Source organism: Pan paniscus, chromosome 20 (assembly GCF_029289425.2).
Source record: "Pan paniscus chromosome 20, NHGRI_mPanPan1-v2.0_pri, whole genome shotgun sequence".
In the NCBI taxonomy this organism is placed as follows: Eukaryota; Metazoa; Chordata; class Mammalia; order Primates; family Hominidae; genus Pan; species Pan paniscus.
Window position 1 is genome coordinate 15,928,283 of NC_073269.2, and position 24,924 is coordinate 15,953,206.

General features: G+C 55.5%; 1 protein-coding gene across 19 annotated transcripts in view; it reads left to right on the forward strand.

Annotated features, from left to right (window-relative positions):
* The window catches only part of SMARCA4 (SWI/SNF related, matrix associated, actin dependent regulator of chromatin, subfamily a, member 4), a 100,989-nt gene that overhangs the window by 46,398 nt on the left and 29,667 nt on the right, over positions 1–24,924 (forward strand). For all 19 annotated transcript variants that reach the window (XM_034945788.3, XM_055104275.2, XM_057300717.2 and 16 more), the window contains 12 exons: positions 245–366; positions 2,708–2,858; positions 5,273–5,436; positions 11,270–11,336; positions 11,904–12,014; positions 14,055–14,297; positions 15,848–15,961; positions 16,662–16,769; positions 17,753–17,839; positions 18,635–18,681; positions 20,120–20,286; positions 23,060–23,223. In XM_034945788.3, the coding sequence (XP_034801679.1) occupies positions 245–366; positions 2,708–2,858; positions 5,273–5,436; positions 11,270–11,336; positions 11,904–12,014; positions 14,055–14,297; positions 15,848–15,961; positions 16,662–16,769; positions 17,753–17,839; positions 18,635–18,681; positions 20,120–20,286; positions 23,060–23,223 (1,545 nt within the window). The remainder of the gene's footprint in view (positions 1–244; positions 367–2,707; positions 2,859–5,272; positions 5,437–11,269; positions 11,337–11,903; positions 12,015–14,054; positions 14,298–15,847; positions 15,962–16,661; positions 16,770–17,752; positions 17,840–18,634; positions 18,682–20,119; positions 20,287–23,059; positions 23,224–24,924) is intronic.

Below are 24,924 nucleotides of genomic sequence, written 5' to 3' on the forward strand. Positions count from 1 at the left end.
GAGCTGAGGAGTTCAAAGCCATCTGGGCAACATCTTGAGACTCCCATATATTAAAAAAAATAATAATAAATACATAATTTTAAAACAAAGATGTAAATAATAAACATCACACATTCCAGGATAGGTAGAGGGGGTGAGGGCTGTAAGAAGATCACTTGCTTCTAAAACTGTGTTCTCCCCATGGGAGTCCCGTCCCCCCTCTCTGGGGGATGAACTGAGGTGACATGGGCTTGTCTCTTGGTAGGAGGAGGAGGAAGAGCAGCCGCAGGCAGCGCAGCCTCCCACCCTGCCCGTGGAGGAGAAGAAGAAGATTCCAGATCCAGACAGCGATGACGTCTCTGAGGTGGACGCGCGGCACATCATTGAGTAAGGGGTCCCGACACACATTGTTCTGTGCCAGCTTCCTGTGAGGTGGCGCTGGTGGGAGTGGCTAGAATCCCAGCCATCCCTAGCTGACATTCAGCACTGTCCAGCCAGCTGCTACTGTGGAACCACAGAGACCAAATTTATTTACTTCACATTTCATGTATTTTATAGGGATTTAATAGAGCAAATGCATTCGCATGGTTCACCATATGCTTACGAGGTACAGTCAGGTGTGCGGGAGAAGCCCTCCTCACCCTGTTCTCTGCTCCCCGGCTCCCTCCCTTTCCACTACCCTCCCTGGGGAAACTTTCCAGCCTCGTGTGTCATCTTCCAGAGATGCTGTCTGCATTAGCAAGCAAAATGTGCATATTTTTGTCTTCATTTGCATACATATCTCCAGTGTACATTGGTGTGCACCTTGTTATTTTCACTGAACCTTCCCTCTTGGAGGTCATCCTGTGTCCGTGCAGAGTGCTTCCAGTCTGGTCCTCAGCGTGCAGTGTCATACTGCGTCACGTTATATTCTCATTTTCGTAGCCTGTCCTTTGGTGACAAGCATTTAGGTTATATTTCTCATCTTTTGCTCCTGTAACACATCACAGTTAACACACTAATCTCTTCATTGCTTATGGTAAGGAATTAATAGATCCTGTTAAAAAGCAAGTGAGGGCTGGGCGTGGTGGCTCAGGCCTGTAATCCCAGCACTTTGGGAGGCCAAGGCAGGTGGATCACTTGAGGTCAGGAGTTCAAGACCAGCCTGGCCAACTTGGTGAAACCGCATCTCTACTAAAAATACAAAAATTAGCTGGGCGTGGTGGCGTGCACCTGGAGTCCCAGCTACTTGGGAGGCTGAGACAGGAGAATCACTTGAAATGGGGAGGAGGAGGCTGCAGTGGGCTGAGATAGCGCCACTGCACTCCAGCCTGGGCAACAGAGGGAGACTCCATCTCAAAAAAAAAAAAATGTAGGTGGATAAAAGTCACTTTTTTTTTTTTTTTTTTGAGATAGAGTCTCGCTCTTCACCAGGCTGGAGTACAGTGGTGCGATCTCGGCTCACTGCAACCTCCACCTCCTGGGTTCGAGTGATTCTCTTGCCTCAGCCTCCTGAGTAGCTGGCACAACAGGCGCGGGCCACCACGTCCAGCTAATTTTTGTGTTTTTAGTAGAGATGGGGTTTCACCATGTTGGCCAGGATGGTCTTGATCTCTTGACCTCATGATCTACCCACTTTGAGCTCCCAAAGTGCTGGGATTACAGGCGTGAGCCACCGCACCTGGCCAGAGTTACTTTTTAAAAGAAAAACATTCAGATTAGATTACAAATTGCCTAAGTTTTAACAGTTCTGGTTTTGTATGAACCTGTTCAGTCTGTGTTTCTTTTCACCTTTAGGCTCATGAATTGTTCTTAGAAAGGGTGGGTTCTATGATGATCAGCGTCTGGCTAGGTGCAGAGTGTCTTTCTGTGCTGTGGCAAGTGACAGCATTCTATTTGTTGTTTTGAGACAGTCTTGCTCAGTCGCCCAGGCTGGAGTGCAGTGGCTCGATCTCTTGACTCACTGCAGCCTCTGCCTCCGGGCTTAAGTGTTTCTTTTACCTCAGCCTCCTGAGTAGCTGGGGTTACAGGCATGCACCACCACGCCCGGCTAACTTTTTTTTTTTTTTTTTTTTGAGACAGAGTCTGGCTCTGTCGCCCAGGCTAGAGTGCAGTGGCACGATCTCGGCTCTCTGCAAGCTCCACCTCCCAGGTTCATGCCATTCTCCTGCCTCAGCCTCCCAAGTAGCTGGGACTACAGGCGCCTGCCACCACGCCCGGCTAATTTTTGTATTTTTAGTAGAGACGGGGTTTCACCATGTTGGCCAGGCTGGTCTAGAACTCCTGACCTCAGGTGATCCACATGCCTTGGCCTCCCAAAGTGCTGGGATTACAGGTGTAAGCCACTGTGCCCAGCCTAATTTTTGTTTTTTGTAGTAGAGATGGGGTTTCACCATGTTGGCCAGGCTGGTCTTGATCTCCTGGCCTCAAGTGATCCACCTGCTTCAGCCTCCCAAAGTGTTGAAATTACAGGCGTGAGCCACCACGCCCATCAGAGTGACAGAATTCTTGTACTGTGGTGGTGCAATCAGGACCCAGAGCTCCCAGGAGTCCAGTCTGGACCCCTCAGGCTTAGTGCGGGCTGCCCTGCCTGGCCTCACACTGTCCGGCTGCACCTCTGTGTGTCTTACAGTGCTGGCCACAGGTCATTCAGCAGAAAGGGCCACTCCGCAGAGCTTGTGTCAGGAGCCAGTACATTGTCACAGATACGAATGTGTGTCCTTACCCGGCACCTCCATCTCACTCCCAGGAATGCCAAGCAAGATGTCGATGATGAATATGGCGTGTCCCAGGCCCTTGCACGTGGCCTGCAGTCCTACTATGCCGTGGCCCATGCTGTCACTGAGAGAGTGGACAAGCAGTCAGCGCTTATGGTCAATGGTGTCCTCAAACAGTACCAGGTGAGGTAGGGGGTGGGGAGGCCACCGCCACGTAGCTGCCTCGGTCCAGGTGTTCCCAGGTGGTGCGGGCTTCAGACCTCAGGCAGACCTGAGTTCACCTTTTGCTCTTTGTGGGCAATGCACTCTTCCCCTCTGAGCCTCGGTTTCCCCATGTGTAAAGCAGAGATGTGGTCTGGTAGGTTAGCTGCCAGGAGGACGTGCAACAGCAGAAAGTCAGTGTCTACTGGGTGCCTGATGTGCCAGGCAGAGTGGGAGCGATTTGCACTCCAGTGGCCTCACAGAGGAGACGGGGCCACCTGAGGAGCAGAGAGGTGCAGCACCTCCTCAGCATTGCACCATGTGTAGGACTGAACCAGGGCCGGAGCTCAGATCTGGGCATCTGCATGCTCAGGACAGGTTACCTGAGCTCTGTGTGGTGTGAAACGGCGAGCGTCAGGAGCTTAGATCTAGGAGCCGGCCACCCTGGACTCCGCTCTTTCTTCTGGGGATGAGGTAGCAGGTCCTGTGTGAGGGTGAAAACTTGGTGGCTCTGAAGCTCTTCACCTGGGCCTGACTTGGGACAGTCATGAAACAGAGCTGCTCATGCTCTTAATGCGGCCTGCCATCCCGAGCTCATTACAAGGCCCCGCAAGACAACCAGTACAACTCCAACCAAAGAACAGCTCTCTCTGGTTTTCAATTTGGTTGTTTCTTTTCTTTTCTTTTTTTTTGAAACGGAGCCTCTCTGTTGCCCAGGCTGGAGTGCAATGGCACGATCTCAGCTCACTGCAACCTCTGCCTCCCGGGTTCAAGTGATTCTCCTGCCTCAGACTCCTGAGTAGCTGGGACTACAAGTGCGTGCCATCACGCCCGGCTAGTTTTTGTATTTTTAGTAGAGACAGAGTTTCACCATGTCGGCCAAGCTGGTCTCAAACTCCTGACCTCAGGTGATCCGCCCACCTTGGCCTCCCAAAGTGCTGGGATTACAGATGTAAGCCAGTGCACCCAGCCCCAACTTTCTTTAAGACAACTCTTAAACCTTTTGTGCTAGTATCAACATTCAAAGCTGCACATGCACCTATAGTCCCAGCTACTTAAGAGGCTGAGATGGGAGGATCGCATGAGCCCAGCAGTTGAAAGTGGGCCTGGGCAACATAGTGAGACACTGCCTCTACAAAAATATTTTAAAAATTAGCTGGGGGTGGTAGCACACATCTGTAGTCCCAGATAGTTGGGCGGCTTAGGTGGGAGGAGAGCCCGAGCCCAGGACTTCTGAGCTGTAGCGCCCTATGTCAATCAGGTGTCTGTACTAAGTTCAGCATGAATATGATGACCTTCCAGGAGTGGGGCACCACCAGGTGGCCTAAGGAGGAGCGAATCTGCCCAGGTCAGAAATGGAGCAGGTCAAAACTGATGTGCTGATCCGTAGTGAGATAGTCCCTGTGAAGAGCCACTGCACTCCAGCCTGGGTAGCATAGCGAGACCCCATCTCTATAAAACAATAATGAAACAAAGGCAAAGCTCATGGTTAGTGGAATTTTCCAAGAGTCCCATGCAATTAAAATAATTAGAACTTGGCTAGGCGCAGTGGCTCATGGTTGTGATTCCAGCACTTTGGGAGACCAAGGCGGGTGGATCACCTGAGGTCAGGAGTTTGAGACCAGGCTGGCCAACATGATGAGACCCTGTCTGTACCGAAAATACAAAAAATTAGCTGGGCATGGTGTTGCATGCCTGTAATCCCAGCTACTTGGGAGGCTGAGGCAGGAGAATTGCTTGAACCTGGGAGGCAGAGGTTGCAGTGAGCCAAGATCGGGCCACTGCACTCCAGCTTGGGTGAGAGTGAGACTCGGTCTCAAAAAAAAAAAAAAAAAAAGAATTAGAACTTGGCCAGAACTTACTTCCTCAATCCATTATGAAAATTTCCAAATTTTCCTTCATAACGTTATCTTCAGTTTGCAAATAGTCTTCTGTTTAAGGCCTGTATTTCAGAAAGCTCCCAGGCTTTGGAAATCCCTCTCTTTATCTTGAAATGATGTTCAGGCAGTGAATTCCTCACGAAGTCGCCCTGAAGCCCTCGTGGTTTCCTGAGTGCAAGTGTCCCGTGGTGTGGGCAGGTTTTTCCTGTGTGCTGTGTGGGGCATGGACAGGCAGACAGTGTAACAGTTGGGAATGAGCTGTTGAGATGTGTATTAGAAGTGTTACACGTGTCCATCGTTAGCACAGTCATCCTGCAGCTTCACAGACGTTATTGCTAAGGATGAGGCTAAGCGATAAAGAATCAGTTTGGTTCAGAGGAAAAATCCGTGGTAAAGGCGGTGGGATGTGGCTTAGGCAGAACTCGTGGCTGGCGGTGTCTGACTCTCTGAAGTGGGAGGACCCTCTGGTGTCCGACCCGGCCTTCAGTCCTGGCGTGGCCGCGTCTGTCCTTGCAGATCAAAGGTTTGGAGTGGCTGGTGTCCCTGTACAACAACAACCTGAACGGCATCCTGGCCGACGAGATGGGCCTGGGGAAGACCATCCAGACCATTGCTCTCATCACGTACCTCATGGAGCACAAACGCATCAATGGGCCCTTCCTCATCATCGTGCCTCTCTCGTGAGTACCTGCTGCCAGAAACATCCCGCACGCCGCTCACATGCTCCTGTGTTTGTTTCCTAAGTTTGCCGCAGTAGAATACCACAAACGAGGTGGCTTAATGACAGAAATTTGTTTTCCTGGAGGCCAGAAGTCCAAGGTCAAGGTGTAGCAGGTTGCTTCCTCCTGAGGCCTCTCTTCCTGCTTGCAGGGATACGTGCTTACATGTATCTCACTGTGTCTTCACATGGTCCTTCCTCCATGCGTGTCTGTGTCCTCATCTCTTCTTCTTAGAAGGACATGGGTCAGGTTGGATGAGGGTGCATCCTAATGGCCTGCTTTAACTTCATTGCCTCTGTATTGGCCCTGTCTCCAGGTACAGTCGCATCCTGAGCTGCTGGGGGTCAGGACTGCTCCACCAGCCTCGGGGCTGTGCACAGCTCCACCCGTCACAGCCTCTGCCTCTGGGTCCCGGATCAAGTAGGGGCATGACTGCGCATCCCCTCCACCCCTGGGGAGGCCTGGGGTCCCTCTCCCGGGATGTCCTTGGTGTCCTTTTCAAGTCCCACAACCAGCAAAGTCCATGCAGGGGAGTCGCAGGAGACAAGAACCTCCCACTAGAAAAGTAGGGTGAGGCCATTGAGGCTCCATTGAACAGTCTCTACTTCCTCACTGTGCAGTGCCCTGCAAGGGCCACCAGAGCCCTCAGGCACATCCCAGCATGGCCCAGGTCCTTGGGCATGGTGGGATCCGGACACCCTGAGAGGCTCTGACTTGCCACTGCCTGGCTCCACCGGCCTTTTTCTCCTTGCAAACAGAGTCCGCCCCCCTGCCCACCTCTCTCGACATCTCTCTACCCAGCTCAGCCCCTGCACTAAAGGGGGACCTGCCTAGGGTTTTCCCAGAAAGCCCCAGGGCCGGCTCTTACTGGTCCAGTTCAAGTCACATGTCCAGCATGCAGACAGTCACCAGCCTGGGGGTTAGTCTGGTCTGATTGGGCAAACTTCAGCATAGCATTTGGTCTGGCCCTAGAGCACAACCCCTAACTCCAACCAGCCACTCACTGGGACCACTACAGCCACGAGTCAGCAGCGGACCCCCAACTCCTGGCAGGCTGGGGAGCGGCATGCCCATGCTCCAACCCCATGGGAAAATGCCCTTCTGCCTATAAGACAGCCAGGCCCCATGGGTCACACACCCATAGGGTGGGCCTGACGTCCTGACTTGCAGGGAGGACTGGAGGAAAGGTGAGGACCCCAGAACCCTCCCAGGTTTACTGTGGAACTGTTTCTTTCTTCTGTCTCCCTGCTTCCTACGTGGCGGGTAGAACAGACTGCTCTGAAGGAGCAGGGCGTCCTTGTGCACAGCGCTGCAGGTAGCTGCGCCTCCCCTCGTGGTCAGACCCAGATTGCTACAGCGATCCTGCTGCACCTGCCTGAGCTCTGTCCCCCGTCTGTGTCTGGAGGCTGTTCCTTCCGGCTCTGCCCACCTCCTGGCTCCCCTCTGCCCTTCTTCCCCTGGAGGCTGATGGGTGCGGTGGCAGTCGCCCTCTGCAGTTCCCGATTTTCCCTCCTTTCACTTACAGACTTCTCAGATCACCATCTCTGCTGGAACGCCGCTCTCCGGGGTGCTGTTGTTTTGCAGCCTTGGTTCTTAGTTGTTAATTTTTTGCTTTAAAAAATTTTTTTAAACTTTTCATTTTGAAATGATCTCATTTATTTTTATTTATTTTTATTTTTTGAGGAGTCTCGCACTGTTGACCAGCCTGGAGTGCAGTGGTGCCATCTTGGTTCACTGCAACCTCTGCCTCCTGGGTTCAAGCGATTCTCCTGCCTCAGCCTCCCGAGTAGCTGGGATGAGAGGCACGCGCCACCATGTCCGGCTAACTTTTTTGCATTTTTAGTAGAGACAGGGTTTCTCCATGTTGGCCAGGCTGGTCTTGAACTCCTGACCCCATGATCTGCCCGCCTTGGCCTCCCAAAGTGCTGGGATTACAGGAGTGAGCCACTGTGCCTGGCGACCTCATTCTTAGAAAACATTGTAGAGTTAGTGTAAAGAATTGCTATGCACCCTTCACCCATCTTCCCCATTCTTTCATAACCCCAAGACAATTATGAAAACCAGGAAGATAACATGGACATAGGACTAATAGCAAACCAGAGGCCTTATTTACCAATCTTGTCAGTTTTCCCACAAGTGGCCTTGTTCTGGTCCAGGATCCCACACTGTCACGTCTGTGTGGCATGCCTGTGGCAGTTCCTCATTTCGTCTTTGTCCTTGTCGAGCTTGACGCTGTTGAATCCTGATCGGACCTTTGGTAGACTCTCCTTCAATTTGGGTTTGTCCGATGTGATCGCGTGGAGCAACGCCACGCCCTGCTTGATGTGCCTTAGCGGGGAAGGCATGAGATGTTGAGGCCTTGGTGTCTCGGGCAAGGTGCCTGCTGGGTTTCCCACTGTAAACCTAGGAGTTACACTTTCCGTTAATAACTGTCTCGTGGGAACGTACTTCGACACTTGTGAATATCTCATTTCTCTTCCTACTTTCCTCAATAATTTCAGCATCTCTTCTACTCCATTTCATGTTGCCATAAAGGGATACCTGAGACTAGGTGATAAAGAAAAGAGGTTTAGCTGGGCGCGGTGGCTCACTCCTGTAATCCCAGCACTTTGGGAGGCCGAGGCAGGCGGATCACCTGAGGTCAGGAGTTCCAGACCAGCCTGACCAACATGGTGAAACCCTGTCTCTACCAAAAATACAAAAAAAAATTAGCCAGGCATGGTGGCACATGCCTGTAATCCCAGCCACTCAGGAGGCTGAGACAGGAGAATCACTTGAACCTGGGAGACGGGGGTTGCAGTGAGCCAATATCGCGCCATTGCATTCCAGCCTGGGCAACAAGAATGAAACGCCTTCTCAAAAAAAAAAAGAGGTTTATTCGGCTCATGATTCTGCTGGCTGGAAGACTGGGCACCTGGTGAGGGCTTCAGGCGGATTCCACTCCTGGCGGAAGGCAAAGGGGAGCCAGTGTGTAGAGATCCCATGGGGAGGGAGGAGGCGAGGGAGGCGGGGGTGCCGGGCTCCTTTTAACAATAGCTCCCATGAGAGTTCAGAGAGCAGGAACTCACTCATCCCCCATCCCCAGTACAGTACAGGCCGTTCACGAGGGTTCACGAGGCCGTTCACGAGGGAGGCCCCCATGACACAGATGCCTCCCACCAGGCCCCACCTCCAACATTGGAAATCAGACTTCAGCATGAGGTTTGGAGGTGCCAGATACCCAAACTATAGCAGCAAACGTCAGATAAGTCTTGCCTGAAAAAATAATTACACGAGAGTTGCCAAATACATGGTTACCTGTTTCTGTCCGCTCTTCTCTACAAATTAATTGGAATTCCACCGTTAGGAAGAGCTTTCCCTTCTCCCCCGTGTGCTTGTTTGGGTAATTATTATATCAGTGTGGGCTCATGTGAACAAATATTATTTATTTTGTTGCTTCAGTTTTTTTCAGATTTGGCCTGGGAGAATTCTCCCTGGAAGAATTGTGTCTTCTCTATGTATTCAGTCATTTGTTAATATGAGTATGGACCCACGGATATTTATTTAGTACTCCAGGCTACGCACCAGTGGCTGGGTTTTTTTTGTTTCGTGGCTCAAATCCATCCAGCTTTGGCCACTGGGAGTGCTTTCAGTTGGCTCTTCTGTCCTTTGACACGCCCCCAGCATCAGGTGAATTTTGAGGACTTTCTTGCTTTTTGGCACCAAGAGATGCTGCAGGCTCATGTAGTCTATTTCCCGCCCACTCCCTCGAATCAGCCATTTCTCCAAGGAGCCCTGGTTTCCCTTCTTACAGAATGGTTTTGGGAACCAAGACCTGGGTCCTGGATGGGCCTGTTGCTTCTGAGGTGTCATTGCTCCTGGGGCCCTCTCAGTGGTCAGTGCTAGGAGATTCATGTGCGCGTGCTGATGCTTTGTGCACGTATCGTCTAAAAGGCCTTCTCTGCCTCGGCATCTGTTTCTGTGTTAAGCTGAACGTGAGTTCATACCACTGTCTACGGCTCTGAGTGAGGACCACAGGTTCCTTCTCACACTTCCACCCTGTGTGTGCGCCCATTCTCAGCTTCCGTGGACAACAGTTTCAGAGTAGTGAGCCGGTACCTCCGGGAAGCATCTTGAGCCACTAGAGCACAGGCCTTGGGGCCAGTTCCTTGTGTGTTCAGGCCTCCAGATTACAGTCAGATTCCATTTCCAGGGTGATAGAGGTCACCTCCTTCCCCTACTTCATTGAGGTTGTGAGGTGGGTGCTCCTGCAGTCTTTCCCACTGCGCCCCACCTGGGCAAGTGTCCATGCTCCTGCAGGCCAGAAGAGGGCCCGCGCGCTAGGGAATGTTTACGGCGTATGGGCATCCGGCTGTGCCGGCCCTCTCACTGGGAATTGCTGCCTCCTGCCATGAGCTGCTTGTCCTGCCTCCGTTTGGACCTCTGTCTCTGGGACCTGTCCCCTCAGTCCCCTCCTGACCCTTGCTCCTGGCTCTTCTCCCTCCCAGTGCAGATGCTCCCCACACCTCCAGCTTCTCCCTTGGTGCGCTGACTGTCCCCATCACTCCAGGGAGGTTTCACTGTTCCTGAGTCAGCGGAAGCACAGGGTCAGGCCCTACGGGCCAGGTCCAGTGGCTCCAAGATGCCATCAGGGACCCAGCCTCCCCCAGGTTTCTGCCCAGTCATTCTTGGGTGACTCCAACCCTCAGGCTCCTTACCTCATGGTTGCAGGACGGCTGCACTGCCTCCCTCGCCTCATCCAGGAGAGTGGGCAAGAGAGAGGTTCCAGGAGAGTGGGCAGGGCAAAAGGCAGCAGAAGCGCAAGGCTGCTGAGCCCCTGCTCCCCACGCTTCTTCAGGAACTCTCCCCAGCCTTCACCACAGCCATGCGTCCTTCTGTCTATTGGCTGTGCCACCTGGTTGGCTGTGGCTTCCAGGGGGGCTGGAGATGGGTTCATGGTGGACACAGCACCTCCCTCGTGGAGCTGCTTGGGGGTAAACCACGAGCAGTCCCTGGGACTCCAGCTTCGAGCCCTGTCTTTACGGACCACCCCGTCTAGACTTTCTGAGTGGCTTCCCTCCCCCACTGAAAACTCCCTGCCCCAGACTTCCTCCCAGAGCCCACCCCCTCTGGGACTCAGCTTTATTACCGCCTCCACCCTCTCCTCAGTCTCTAGGCTGTCGGTCTCAGGTGACTCACCCCTCCCTACTGCATTCTGCCTGCCCCTACGTCCTCCCTCATTCCAGCCCTGGTCATCCCACAGGGGAGCAGCCGCGAGTTGCCGCTCCCTCCCATCCCTGTCCTCCCGCCTGCCACCTGAGCCAGGCCCCGCCTCGCCCCTCACTGTCCTCGTTCTCTCTCACAGTCAGGAACCTTCCATGGCTGGAGGGTGGCAGAAAGACTGTTTGGTGTCTCCCATATCCTCAGGTCTCCACAGCACTGTTGCTAGCCTGGCTCTGGGCGTGAAGCCTGTGCTCTGAAGCTGCATTTTCCCGTCAGCAGGTCCAGGCTTCCCCAGCCCTGGCAGCATTGTTTCTGTCCCCCATCACATCTCTGTGTCCCTACTTCTCACTCTAAAGGGCCTTGCCCTCTTTTCCCAGTGGCCTCCCTTGTGTCCTCTGAGGCAGAGCCCTTTACGTCCTCGCCAGTCTCTCTTCCTCCCTCCCTCCCTCAGCTGCCCTAAACACAGTTTCTCTGCCCACTCCGAGGGCTGTGGCCATGTTGGCCTCGCCCCTGGCAGCCGGTGGCTGTGGGTTTGCACAGTGAGCCATTGATGAGAGACCGGCACTTGACTCTCATTTCCTTGTTCCATCAGAACGCTGTCCAACTGGGCGTACGAGTTTGACAAGTGGGCCCCCTCCGTGGTGAAGGTGTCTTACAAGGTAGGTCACAGCCATTGAGGTTTTCTTTCTTGCTACGGAGGTGCAGGCGGTGGCGGGCAGGACGTCCACACATACCTCTGGACAGTGAACCTGAGAATGCTGGGTCTCCAGTCGCATGGAGTCTCCAGGACAGCCTGGAACTCCAGTCACATGGGTCCGGGAGTTTGGACTGGGCAGGGACAGGGCAGATTAGCTCACTGGGGAGGAGACAGGAGTGAGCATGGTGGCCAGCACTCAGAGGCCAGCTCAGGCGCCTGAGATGGGGACCCAGGAAGAGAGGAGCCTGTCAGCCACCAGGAATGTGCAGATGGCGGTGCAGGCTGTGTGGTTCCCTCAGGCCCCGGCCGCCGCTGGCCCGCACTGCTTCCTCTTCCCCCTGCAGCGCGTGTTCTGCATGGTGAGGTCTGGGGACACGCCAGCGGCCCTGCCAGCCCCTTTCCCCACTACCCCTGTGAGGACGAGCCCTCCCGCCGTGTCACTGGGCAGCTGCAGGGGGTGCCTGTGCCCCTCCTGCCACCTGGCCACCCAGCTCCAAAAGCCGAGCTGTGCATCCTGCTTCCCTTGCAGGGATCCCCAGCAGCAAGACGGGCCTTTGTCCCCCAGCTCCGGAGTGGGAAGTTCAACGTCTTGCTGACGACGTACGAGTACATCATCAAAGACAAGCACATCCTCGCCAAGGTAACGTGTCCCTGTGGGAAATGCCAGGCCATGGGCCGAGTGCTCACACGTGGGTCACGCTGCCCGTCTCCTCCAAAGCCCCTACAAGTTTCTTCCCGGAGTCCCACCTGCATGTGCGTGAAGACAGCTGCCCTGTGTAGGCGAAAGGCCTAGGTGGGGGCGACCTCAGGTTTACCTCCCTAACTGTCTCCAGGCAGGCCCTGAGTCAGGCCCAGAAGCTGGGGCCATCTACACAGCATGCGCTCTGCCTCCTCTCGGGCCTTCTGCCCAGAGAGCCTCAGCACCAAGGCGTCTCCTGACCCGCCTACAGGGTCCCCATGGGGCCTTGGCCAGACCAGTCTTGTCCTCCTGTCTCATTGCCTTGGCCGTCCCTCCCTGGGGCCCTGGCTTCTCACCACAGGCCATGGGCTGAGATTCAGCATGTGGGGGAGAGCTCGAGGGCCAAATACCATGACTGCCTGCTGGCCTTGGGCAGCTGGTTCGGGCTGTTCTGTGAGGGTCCTACTGTCCTGGAAGCCTCTTCTGGGACGAAACTGTGAAGGGAGTCCCAGCGTGGCCATCGGTCATGACTGAGAATACGGCCCAGATAGAAAACAGACATAGCCCTCTGCCTCCAAAAACTCATGTTCCTCATTTGAGGAGGGGTCGCAGGTAAAGATGTACCTGGTCTCACCCCTAAACATCCAGCTGAGTGCGTGTTGAACAGTAGAGAGTTTTTTGCGTTTTGGTTTTTTTTTTTTTTTGAGACCGAGTCTCGCTCTGTTGCCCATGCTGGAGTGCAGTGATGTGATCACAGCTCACTGCAGGCCTGACCTCCTGGCCTCAAGCGATCCTCCCACCTCACCCTCCTGAGTAGCTGGGACTACAGGTGTGCGCCACCACTCCCAGCTAACTTTTTTAAATTTATTTTTTATGGAGATGGGGTCTTGCTGTACTGCCCAGGCTGGTCTCAAACTCCTGGCCTCAAGGAATCCTCTCGCCTTGGCCTCACAAAGCACTGGGCAACTGTGTCTGGCCTAACAGTAGAGTTCTTGACCCAGGTATGGGGGGATGGAGGAGCTGTTTATGGGTGGCCCCGCCTCTCAGTGCATGGCTGGAGTGACAGTACTGGAATACTGGGGCTGTGAACTGGGTGTTTTCTTTTCTTTTTTTCTTCTTTTTTTTTTTTTATTGAGACAGAGTCTCACAGCTGTCACCCAGGCTGGAGTGCAGTGGAGCGATCTCAGCTCACTGCAACAACCTCTGCCTCCTGGGTTCAAGTGATTTTCCTGCCTCAGCCTTCTGAGGACTGGGTGCTTTATCCCAGAGCCAACAAGGGAGGAAACTGAGGCCCAGGGAGCTGGGTATCCCACGTGCAGGCTCTTACCTCAGGTCCATGCTTCAGGTGCCTCCTTTGTGGCTCACCCCTGCTGACTCCTTACAAAGCCAGGCCGTTGGCAGGCACAGGAACCAGGCTTTGAAACCCCGTGCTCCCCTGCCAGTGGCTCAGTTGATGTAATCACCCTGCAGTGGGAGTGCTCTTTGAGTGCGGCCACTGCGCCCCCTCCTGACCCGCATGGCCCTGTATGTAATGCCGCCGGCCCCTACCCCATGGGGCACACATTCTGAATCACAGGCTGCTCATTAGAAATGTACCGTCACCAACCCAGTTCCCCTGAGACCCTCCACACCAGCAGGACAAATCCCCCAGTCAGCAAGATGTGTCTTCTGCCAGAATGTGCTCGGCATTTTTCTGTGCTGTAGATTCATATGTGTGATTTTGCAGGGAAGCCAGATTACTTTTTTGCAATTTGCTTTGTTCACCTGCCAATAGTCATGGGGTCACGGGCCTGTCTCTGCCCAAGGCTTGCAAGAGGCTACGTTGTGTGGCTCCAACTCGGTGACTCAGCCCCGGGGCAGGACGTCAGGCCTGTGCTCTCCACCCAGCTGCGCTCTTCCACCTGGAGCCTTCCTGGCTGCTGGGCGCAGAGTGGGAGATTCTCCCCATGTGCCGGGCCACCTGCTGCCCCCTGCCCTGATTGCCCATTCTGGGGCCCGCAGATCCGTTGGAAGTACATGATTGTGGACGAAGGTCACCGCATGAAGAACCACCACTGCAAGCTGACGCAGGTGCTCAACACGCACTATGTGGCACCCCGCCGCCTGCTGCTGACGGGCACACCGCTGCAGAACAAGCTTCCCGAGCTCTGGGCGCTGCTCAACTTCCTGCTGCCCACCATCTTCAAGAGCTGCAGCACCTTCGAGCAGTGGTTTAATGCACCCTTTGCCATGACCGGGGAAAAGGTGGGTTTGCCCAGCTGTGCCCATGCTGACGGTTCCAGGTGCGGCTGGCTTTGCTGGTTGGAGCGTGTTGAGCACCAGCTACAGCTGGCTGGGCCTGTGCTGGGTGCCTGGTGAGAGTCTGCATCTGCATGGAGCAGGGGAGCCCTGGAACCCAAGGCTGGGGCAGCCACAAGGGCCCCAGGGGAGCAGGGCAGAGGTCATGGTGGTGAATCTCGGAATGCTCGGGGCGTCTCTGACCCTATGCTCCAGGTGCAGAGTGGATGGTGAGGAAGATGGCCCTGAGGCAGCTGTGGGACCGCAAGCGTGTGGAGAGCACAGCTAGAGGCTGTAGCGTGCTGTAGGCCCCTTTAGGTGCCCTCAGAACTCACCCTCAGGGCAGTGGGAAGGAAACTTGGAAGATTCCAGTTAGCGGGGCCACATGGTCAGGTTCTGTCTTACGTTGTTTTCGAAAAGCGCAGTGGCCAGTGTGTCTCAATGTCTGGGTGGCACCATCAGCCAGACTGTGGCATGGCAGCAGCATCATTGATGAGTGGTCCCACACCAGCACTGATCCCTGAGCCTAGAGCTCCTTGCTGTTGGAGGTTGAAACTGTGGGACAGACTGCGTTTCCTGCTGAGGGGTTTAAGTAGCCAGATGCTGAAGTGTGGGCAGAACTACAGAGGTTACCTCGAAGTGCCCTGCCCAGCACGGCTGGGCCCACCCCCTTCTTCTCACCTTAGACAGATCCAGGGCAGCTGGGGCCTTCCTGGCCTCATGCGTGAGTTCCCTGCCCTCTCGGCTGCCGGTCAAGGCAGAGACTCTTCTGACGGCGAAACCGAGGCATTCCCCAAAGCCTCGTGATAAAGGAGTCCCCAATTTTTAGACTCCCGGGACCCCCACACTAAGGGCCAGGATCTGATGCTATAGTTTTGTCACTTTCTGAGCCGAGCAAAAGCTCTGCCAAAGGATTGCCAGGGAAGCAATAGAAGAAAAGTTTTGGCGTTGTCTCATTTTCCTTTAACTTTTTAAATTAAAACATATTAAAAGTTAATTATTAGTAGAGGAGTAGGCGCCGTGGGACGTCAGGGTTTCTTTCACCCGGTTCCACCCAGGCTGAATGAGAGTCCCTTGGGGCTCCCGGTGGCAGAGCCCTCCCTGAGAATCACCCGCTATAAGCCCCATGTGGTCAGCCTGGCCCCTGCAGCGCTCCTGGCATGAGCTTGGCATGGGGTGGGTCTGTGGACACTCCAGTTTGTGTTACTCGTGGAGAAGCAGCATGCCCGCTGCCGGGGGTCTTTCTGGTGAGGCACAGGGAGCAGAGTGCTCTGGGTACTGCGGTTCCATGTCCCAGGAATTACATGGAGGGAACCAGATCCTCACAGTTTCCTAAGGAAGAGGGTGCCCTGCCTGGCTCCCAGAAAGCATAAAGCAGGCTGAAAAGCCACGTGCCAAGGGCAAGATCACCCCAGGGGACCCCGTCCGCCCTGTCCCCACATCCGCACCTTCTAGTGAGACCTCCGTCGCCCTCCTTTGGAGGTAACGCTTGCTTCTCCTGTCTTGGGGGCTTCCAGGTGGACCTGAATGAGGAGGAAACCATTCTCATCATCCGGCGTCTCCACAAAGTGCTGCGGCCCTTCTTGCTCCGACGACTCAAGAAGGAAGTCGAGGCCCAGTTGCCCGAAAAGGTGACGGAGTTTTGAGGGGAGCCACTGGTGAAGCAGCCTCACGTGGGGGCTTTCTCCAGGGCTGGGGGTGCTCAGGGCCTCTCCCCACAGTCCCAGGCCTGCCCTGGTCAATCCAGCCTGGGGGTGGCGATGACGCCACTGGGTCTGTGAAGCCCTGCGCTGCTGTTGTAGGGATTGAAAAGCACTCACAGGCTCACATAGCTCACAATAGGTTAGAGCACAAAATCCCACTTCCTGTCAGGGGCCCAGGTGCCTGTGCGGGCTCTCCTGGCCACATCAGGAGGGGCCGTGGGCTTGGGGTTGCCCCCCGGCCCCCCATCATGGCTCTGGGTTTTCAAGGCCTGCTGCAGCCACACCCCTGGGCCCAGTTCCCACAGCAAGACCCATGGACTCGGGGTCCCCAGCTGCAGTTGTCCCTCTTGGCTCTTTGTTTCCTGGCTGGCTGTAGAGAGGCCCCCAGAAGATGGCTGGGGGGCCCTTTCTGGCCCAGTAACCCTCTGGTATCTCTGCCTGGTGCTTCCTCTCATTGCCCAGGTCTCCCCTCTTCTCCCCAGCTGTGAGGGTCTCCTCACCCACACGCCAGTGTGCCCTGGTCAAGAGCTCGTATGACAGGGCCGAGGGGGTCAGAGCTGGGTTCGGATGGGGGGAGTCAGGCCTCAAGCCACCTTGGGCCCTCGTGAGCATTATGTGTCTCCTGCAGGTGGAGTACGTCATCAAGTGCGACATGTCTGCGCTGCAGCGAGTGCTCTACCGCCACATGCAGGCCAAGGGCGTGCTGCTGACTGATGGCTCCGAGAAGGACAAGAAGGTGGGCCCCAGAGTCCCCCAACTGCTTTCCCCACTGGGTGTCCAAGGCCGGCAGCGTGGCAGGCAGAGCAGAGCGTGCTCTGACCATCGGGTCATGATCTGGTCATGATCCCCAGGGCATCTGGCCAGCCCTGGTTATGATGGCTGGTGGCTTGTGTCAGGACACACTGACTCAGCTGCCAGTGGCTTCTCCTTTGCCTATGAAACACTGGCTCCTTCTGCAATTGGCAGCCTGGGCCCAGCACTAACCCCAGCAGGGTTAGAGTGTTCTAGAATGCCCCCCTTCTGTGTTATTAAGTGAAAGGAAGGGAGCGGGCTGTCTCCTTCAGGGGCTGCTCTGAGAATCCCAGGCCCCAGGCCCCACCTGTCTGGCTCTGCTCACCAGCAGTGAAATTATCCTCCCAGGAAATGCACCAGACCCCTTGATTCTGCCCCCAAGGCCTTGACCTCGGCCTGGCTTCCCCGAGACGTTGTGTCTGTGCCCCTTCTCCCCTGAGCTGAGCAGCAGTGTGTTCCTAGTCCATTCCCAGCCCAGAGCACGCACCCCCCGCCCCCGCCCCCACCTCCTTCCTCATCCTGGAGCCCAGGGAGCCCTGAGTCATGGCTCACCCGGCTGAGGCCCTCTTGCCCGGCTGAGACCCTCTAGGGACCCCCACAGTAACAGTGCCCAGAACAAAGCTGGCATCACAAAGCATCGGGGACTCTGCCTCAGCCCTTTGCCAGTCTTGTTTCCGTCCCGTCCTGCTGGCCCTGTCCCTGCCATCTGCCCTCTGCTGTGCCAGGCAGTCATGTGTTTCCCAGGGCTTGTTGGGGGCCTCCAGGCCTCCAGCCTGCCATCTCCTCACTCCCAATTGCTGTGCCAAAAGCCACTCTTCCCCACTAGAGCGTCCCCATGGCCCTTCTCCCAACACCCACCCATCCACCAAGCCCACCCCACCCCAGGAGGGCAAGACCCCATTTGGGTTCCTCTCATCTGCCCTCCAGGGCAAAGGCGGCACCAAGACCCTGATGAACACCATCATGCAGCTGCGGAAGATCTGCAACCACCCCTACATGTTCCAGCACATCGAGGTGAGCCCGCCGCGGCTGGGACGGCTCAGGGCCTGCTGTCCGCTGAGCTCCTAGGCAGAGCTGGCTTGCTTCTCCTCGACAGCTCTTTAAAAACAGACTCGAATATTTTCATTAGGTAATGCCTGTACATCTGTTTCTCGTTTGGTCTTCGCTTCACCAGTGCTTACGGGAAGAATCCCAGCAGTTAGGGCGCAACGTGCGATAGGAATATAGGGCCCTGAAAGCTTGCCCTCAGAGAGCAGGAGCGTTTGGAGACTTCTCTGGGGATGTGTCCCCCCACAGTGGGGTCCTGCTGCGTCTCTTTGGCTCACTGGCTTTTCTCACGTTGCGGGGCGTCAAGAGTCACCACCGTCTTCAGTGAAGTGTCGGGGAGTCAGAACCCTTTTTGGTCATGGTGGCTTTGAGAATCTGGGTTCTTAGAAGCATGCATATGTTCGTGTTTCTTGGTGTAAAGTGTCAGGGTCGTTGGAGACCCCCTGCTGCCCCGAGAGCCCCTGGGGCTGTCTCAGCACCCTGAGCGTGGCTGTGGCCCCATGACGTCCTCGTGCACTCAGGGTGTGAAGAGTGCTGTATGGGATGTCCTTTCCTTCGTTGGAGGAGTGTGAGGGAAAGGATGTCAGTGGACTAAGAAAGATGGTTTTGGCATCTGTGTCTGGTCTCAGAGCCGCCGTGGGCCCGTGCCGAGCACACAGTGTGGGGGCTTTGTCCTCTGAGCACGAGCGGTGTGTGCGGACCGCAGCGGGGCCCGGTGGCCTGCTCCTGCCTGTCACTGACCCCTCTCTCCTTGCCTTGCAGGAGTCCTTTTCTGAGCACTTGGGGTTCACTGGCGGCATTGTCCAAGGGTGAGAAGCTTCCCAACTGGATGGGGTGGGCAGGTGGTCCACCCAGAGGTTTTCTGTCGTTTTGTTGGCTTTATTGCTGCTGTTATGTTGTCCAATTTCAAAGGCAGAAAATTAGAAAATACAGAAGAATCCAAAGCAAATAATACAAATCTTTTTTTTTTTTTTTTTTTTGAGGTGGAGTTTTGCTCTTGTTGCCCAGGCTGGAGTGCAGTGACGCAATCTCGGCTCACTGCAACCTCTGCCTCCTGGGTTCAAATGATTCTCCTGCCTCAGCCTCCGGAGTAGCTGGGATTACCGGCACCTGCCACCACCCAGCTAATTTTTTGTATTTTTAGTAGAGATGGGGTTTAACCATGTTGACCAGGCTGATCTTGAACTCCTGACCTCAAGTGATCCACCCGCCTTGGCCTCCCAAAGTGCTGGAATTACAGGTGTGAGCCACCGCGCCCGGCCCCATTATACAAATCTTTAGTGCTTGGAGAGCTGACCACTATTAACCCCAAGAGACAGGATTCCTGAGGCAGACCTGGCTTACAGATCCCACTCTGCCGCCTCCAAGCTCTGTGACTCTAGACAGCTTTCTTAACCTCTCTGAGCCTAAACTCTGCTCACTAGTATAGAGGCACTCTTTACATCATGTGGGTGTTTTCTATAGCACCCTTTGTAAGGGGCAGCCCAGACTCCTTTAAGCCCCTAATGGATGTGGATGCTGTGTCTAGATTTTCACCATTGCAAAGAACCTTGCTAAAAGCATTCTTCCAGCTAAAGCCTCCATTCAATTCCCCTGGGGTAGTAAGCCATTTGCAAGAAGAGAGGCGCCTAATGAAAACATCACAAATTCTTTTTGATGTGTTTTTTTATACTGAGTTGTGGAACAGGGTCCTATACACCTGGCTCAAGGCCGGGAGGCCTGGCTTGGACATGTGGTCAGCCATATCACGTCGTCCCCCTGCCAGCCTCAGTGTCCACATCTACAACACTTGGGGTTTGGCTGGAGAGAACATGAGAAGCCGAGGTGGCCCTTCCTTCTGGGTCTAGCAGAGCATGGGTGTCTCCAATGTGGCACTTGCTCCTGGGGCTTCTTTATCGGGCAAGGGGACAAGGTCTGGCTTCCCGGAGCATCCCTGTTCCAGCCCCGTGTTTTCCCGGCCATGTGACTCACAGCTCCTCTCATTCTCATGAGTGTCTGGGTTTGACGAGAAATACACGTGCCACCCTGGTGATAACGCCTCCCCAACGAGGGTGTCCGGGCTTATTTCAGTTGGGGGAAATGGCTTTGCTAAAGCTTTGGGTGGGTGACGTCTGCTTAGGACGCATGTCTGTGCCCTTGAACCCGGCGCCTGGCCTGGAGGTGGGCGATGCACCTCCTGCCTTACCTGCCTGCAGGGTTCCAGGTTTAACATCCTTTGCCTTCTCTCCTGCCTCCTCCACACTCCAGGCTGGACCTGTACCGAGCCTCGGGTAAATTTGAGCTTCTTGATAGAATTCTTCCCAAACTCCGAGCAACCAACCACAAAGTGCTGCTGTTCTGCCAAATGACCTCCCTCATGACCATCATGGAAGATTACTTTGCGTATCGCGGCTTTAAATACCTCAGGCTTGATGGTGAGTATGAGCCAGTGAGGCGTTTCTTACAGGGTTTTGTCGTTGTGGCTGCCACAGAAGCTCCTCACTGGCATTCCCTCCTGTGAGGCAGGGTGAGGCCCAGGCGCTCTGGGTCCAGTGGCCAGAGTGGGCCTAGCCACAGGCTGAGCATCTTGGGCACTCGGCACTGGGACAGGCCGTGGATTGGACGCCGGGTGTCCTGACTCCTAGGCTGACAGTCTTTCCACGACAATGCTGGGCGCACTGGGGAAGGGGTGCCCTGTGCACTTTTAGCTGGAAGTGACAGAATTCCATACCATGTGGACACAGGAAAGAAAGCACCAATAGGCTTACATAGCTCTAACCCCAGGAGGTTAAACATGCTTCAGGCACAGCTGGATCCAGGCATGCAGGTGATATTGGAGAGACTTTTCTCCAGCTCTTTGCTCTGCCTTCTTCCATCTTGGCTTCCTTTCCACCTGCTCAGTGTCCCCAACAAAGGCAGGTCCCAGGCTGGCTCTCATTTAGCTGCTGTGAGCCGCATGCCCATCCCTGGGCCATTCGTAGCAGCCCAGTGACTGCCACCTTGCCACAGGTCAGGCCTGGACCTGGAATCAGACTCTGTGGTGAGCGCGGAGGGAGGGAAGCAAGCACTGCCAGGCAGGAGCAGCAGCTGCCGTAGAGAGGCTCTCAGCCCAACCCCCTGCCCTGTGGTCCCTGATGGGAAAGGTCACCGCCTGTGTTTCTGCGCCTGCCTGCCCCAGCACACGGGAGCTGAGGGAGGAGAGACTGTGAGATGCCGACAGGGCACGTGAGACATGTCTGTCAGTCCCAGTGGGTCAGGGAGCCCTGGAGTGAGTTCTTCGTGGGAGTTACTAGAACGGGGCTTACGAGAAACACGAGCATGAGCTGCTGAGACAGACACGGCTCAGCCAGTTCGTTGTTCCCTACACGACCTCCCAGAGCCTTTGTTGAAGCTCCCGTGCAAGGTCTGTCTCACGGCAGGACACCCCAGACCTCCATACCCCTTTTCCCGTTGATCACTTGGACCTGCGTTTGCTGGGCCAACCTGCCCAGGTGCCACCCGGAGTGTGCCCTGTGTGTCCCTCCAACCCACAGGTCCTCCCCGGGGTTCTGTCCAGGACCACTCTACAGACACGAGTCTGTTGCAGGGGTCTCCCCGGCTTGCCTTCTTCCTTGGGGGCTTCCCACTGCTTTGAGGCTGAAAACCAAAATCCTTCAGGGTCCTCATGGCCGGGCCACCCCCCACCCTTTCCTCTCCTACGGTCTCTCCAGCGGCTTCTCCCGTCCTCGAGAGGGCCAAGGCTTCCTGAGGGCCATCCCGTCTGTGTCGTGTCCCTGACTCCCCCAGGAGAGAGCCCGGTTCCCACCCATCCCAGTGCCCTTCTGGCTACTCCATAAGGACAAGGACTTTGGTCAGTTGAACTACAGATGTGTCCTCTGCATGTGATGTGGTCATGGCCACAGGGCCAGAGAATCCATTGCGAGTAGAGGAAGGGCAGGAGCTCAGTGAAGTCTCCTGAGACTGCATCTCCCATGGGTGGGCTGGCATCTGGGAGCCGGGTGGCCCCTCACCTCAGCCCCTCCTCCGAGCTGGAGTAGCAGGGGCACATCTGGTGCCTGAGAGAGGGTGGGACGGCAGGTGGATGGCCAGGCTACTGTGGGCTTCTGCACCGTGCCTGGGCATGTGTAGGCTGGTGGCAGGAAATGGCCAGTTTTTATTTCTTTTTCTTTTTTTTTTGAGACGGAGTTTCACCCTTGTTGCCCAGGCTGGAGTGCAGTGGCATGATCTCAGCTCACTGCAACCTCCGCCGCCTGGGTTCAAGTGATTCTCCTGCCTCATCCTCCCTGGTATCTGGGATTACAGGCGCCCGCCACTATGCCCAGCTAATTTTCTTGTATTTTTAGTAGAGACGGGGTTTCACCATGTTGGCCAGGCTGGTCTCGAACTCCTGTCCTCAGGCGATCCATCCACCTCAGCCTCCCAAAGTGTTGGGATTACAGGCATGAGCCACCGCGCCCGGCCTGCCAGTTTTTATTTCATCACCAAAATGACTTCAGTGTTCAGGGGCACCTCCGTCCGAACTCCCAGCAGCGCAGGGAGTGTTGACATTGCCTTAATGCCCACAACGCTGAGGGCATCGTGGGTTGTCACCCAGGAGACCTGCTCTGGCTCCTTGACTTGGGTTTTCTGGGGCATGGGGACACTGATCCTGCCAGAAAGGACACGAGCCCCCTTTATAAGGTCCCCATGCTCTTACCGTAGAAGATTCTCTTTGTGAACCACAAAACTTTTTGAGACAGGGCTGAAGGCAGGTGAACCCACAGTCACTGTCCACCCACCCCCAGGTCCCTTGTGTTGCGAGCGGCGGTGTTGCCGGCATTGGCCGCTGTGTCTTCCGCTCCCCATGGAATGGCACAGGGTAGAGTAGGGGAGAGAGTCCAGGGCTGTGGTGGTGGTGGCTGTGCTGACGCTGTGGCCTAGCTGTGGGCTGAGTGCTGGACTCTGTGCTCCAGGCCCGCCTCCTCTAGTTCTCCCAACGGGGCCTGTTTTCATCTCTGGGATGTGTGGAGAGACGTTTTGTGGTGAAACACTGGAAATCCGGTTACTCGCCAGTGGCCCACAGGCCCGTGTGGAGAGTGCGGAGCCAGGGATCTGGGGATGCTGGCAGGTGCTGATCCTGCTCCTGCTCTCAGAAGCAGGTGTTCCCTGGTGTCCCCACTCTACCCCTGAGGTCACCCCGCTGACCCTGTTCTCCTCTGTGCCCGTCAGGAACCACGAAGGCGGAGGACCGGGGCATGCTGCTGAAAACCTTCAACGAGCCCGGCTCCGAGTACTTCATCTTCCTGCTCAGCACCCGGGCTGGGGGGCTCGGCCTGAACCTCCAGTCTGCAGACACTGTGATCATTTTCGACAGCGACTGGAATCCTCACCAGGTAAAAGCGGGCTGCGCCCCAGGTCGAGGAGAAGGAAGGGGGTGCCTGCAAAACCTCGAGGAGACACTGGCCCTGGCTTGAGGGTCCTCCAGCCTCCTCCACATTGTCCTGGACCCCAGGAGCCGGGAGGAGCTGCACCCATATCTCCGTAGGTCATCAGGGAGAAAAGAGGCGGGGTCCTCCAGTTTCCCAAAATACGAACAGCCTTTCCCTCTGATTGGGAAAGCAGTGTATAAGCCATCCGTCGGTTTGGTTTTTCTTAAATCTTGGAATGGCACCCATGAGGAGGTGGAAAGTATCCTGATCAATCTGTGCCGTCACTGTGGGGCGGCCCCTGCAGCGTGCCCTGTGAGCACACACACTGGCGCTTGTTCAGACACAACTGGGGGTAAACTCCATGCCACTTTGTTTACTTCCTCCTCTTGTTCCATAACCATGTACCCCTCAGGGGCCTCGGCATCGGTGGATACCAGGTCATGCTGTTACATTGCTACAAGAATTTGAAAATGAGTTAAACTTTTCTCTGTGTTTCATTATAAGACTGATAAGTTCTTATTGTTTTTAACATGTAAACACCAGTGACAGTCAGGAGTCCCTTTTCCCTTCCTCTCCAACCGTGCTCTGTTCTGAGCCTCTGCCAGCCCATCTGCCTTCGCACATGTGTGTACTGAGATTAACACAGATGCTGCGTGGCCTAGCATGTGCCTCTTCCACCAAGCAGTGGGTGTCAACCGCCGAGTGCACATCGGAAGCTACCCAGCCATCTAATCGGCCACCAGGCGTCCCGGCAGATGGCCACCCCTGGACGTCTGCTCTCAAACTCTGGTTGGCAGGCATCCGGCTTTTCTGTTGATCAGCCTGGTCACCAACCCAGCAGGGTCCCTCTTTCTCTCAGCGTGCTTGTGCAGACACCCTAGGTCTGCTCAGCCCTCAGACATGGGGTCGCTCCACCCCAGACATTGTCCTCTTCATGTTCTGGTTGCTTCTGCCAAAGTGGTTTCGCTCCTACCGCTGGGGTGTGAATGTGCCCTGCTCTTCCCTGCAGCGTGAGGGCAGCAGTGTTCTCAGTGTGTAAATTGTCGCCCGTCTGATGGGTGAATGCCGTGGTGGTCACTGGTGGCCCCTTTTACGATCAGGCTGGGGTGTAGCTTCTGCCCAGACCCTGGTGACCAGCCAGTTTCTTAGGAGGTGGTTGAGTTGTGTGTCCCCGTTGGCAGGCCAGCAGCAGGCGGAAGCTGCACCTCAGGGCTGGGGGCGCGTTGGGGAGGGCTGGCCCTGCCAGGAAGTGTGCTGACAGGGCAGGAGGGCTGAGCGGCAGACACAAGGCACTCCTGGTCCCCACCAGGTGTGGCCTCTGCCACCCCATGGGTGCCAGTCTTAAGTTTCAGAGCATCACTGGTACTCACCCTGGTCCTGCAGCTCCTGGGCCGAGACAGGATTTCGTGTTAGCCTCCTCGTACTGTGCTGGGGTGATGATAAAACTAACAACCCAGGCTGGGCGCGGTGGCTCACACCCATAATCCCAACATTTTGGGAGGCCGAGGTGGGTGGATCAACTGAGGTCAGGAGTTCGAGACCAGCCTGGCCAACATGGTGAAACCCTGTCTCTACTAAAAATACAAAAATTAGCCAGGCATGGTGGTGCATGCCTGTAGCCCCAGCTACTCAGGAAGCTGAGGCAGAAAAATCGCTTGAACTTCG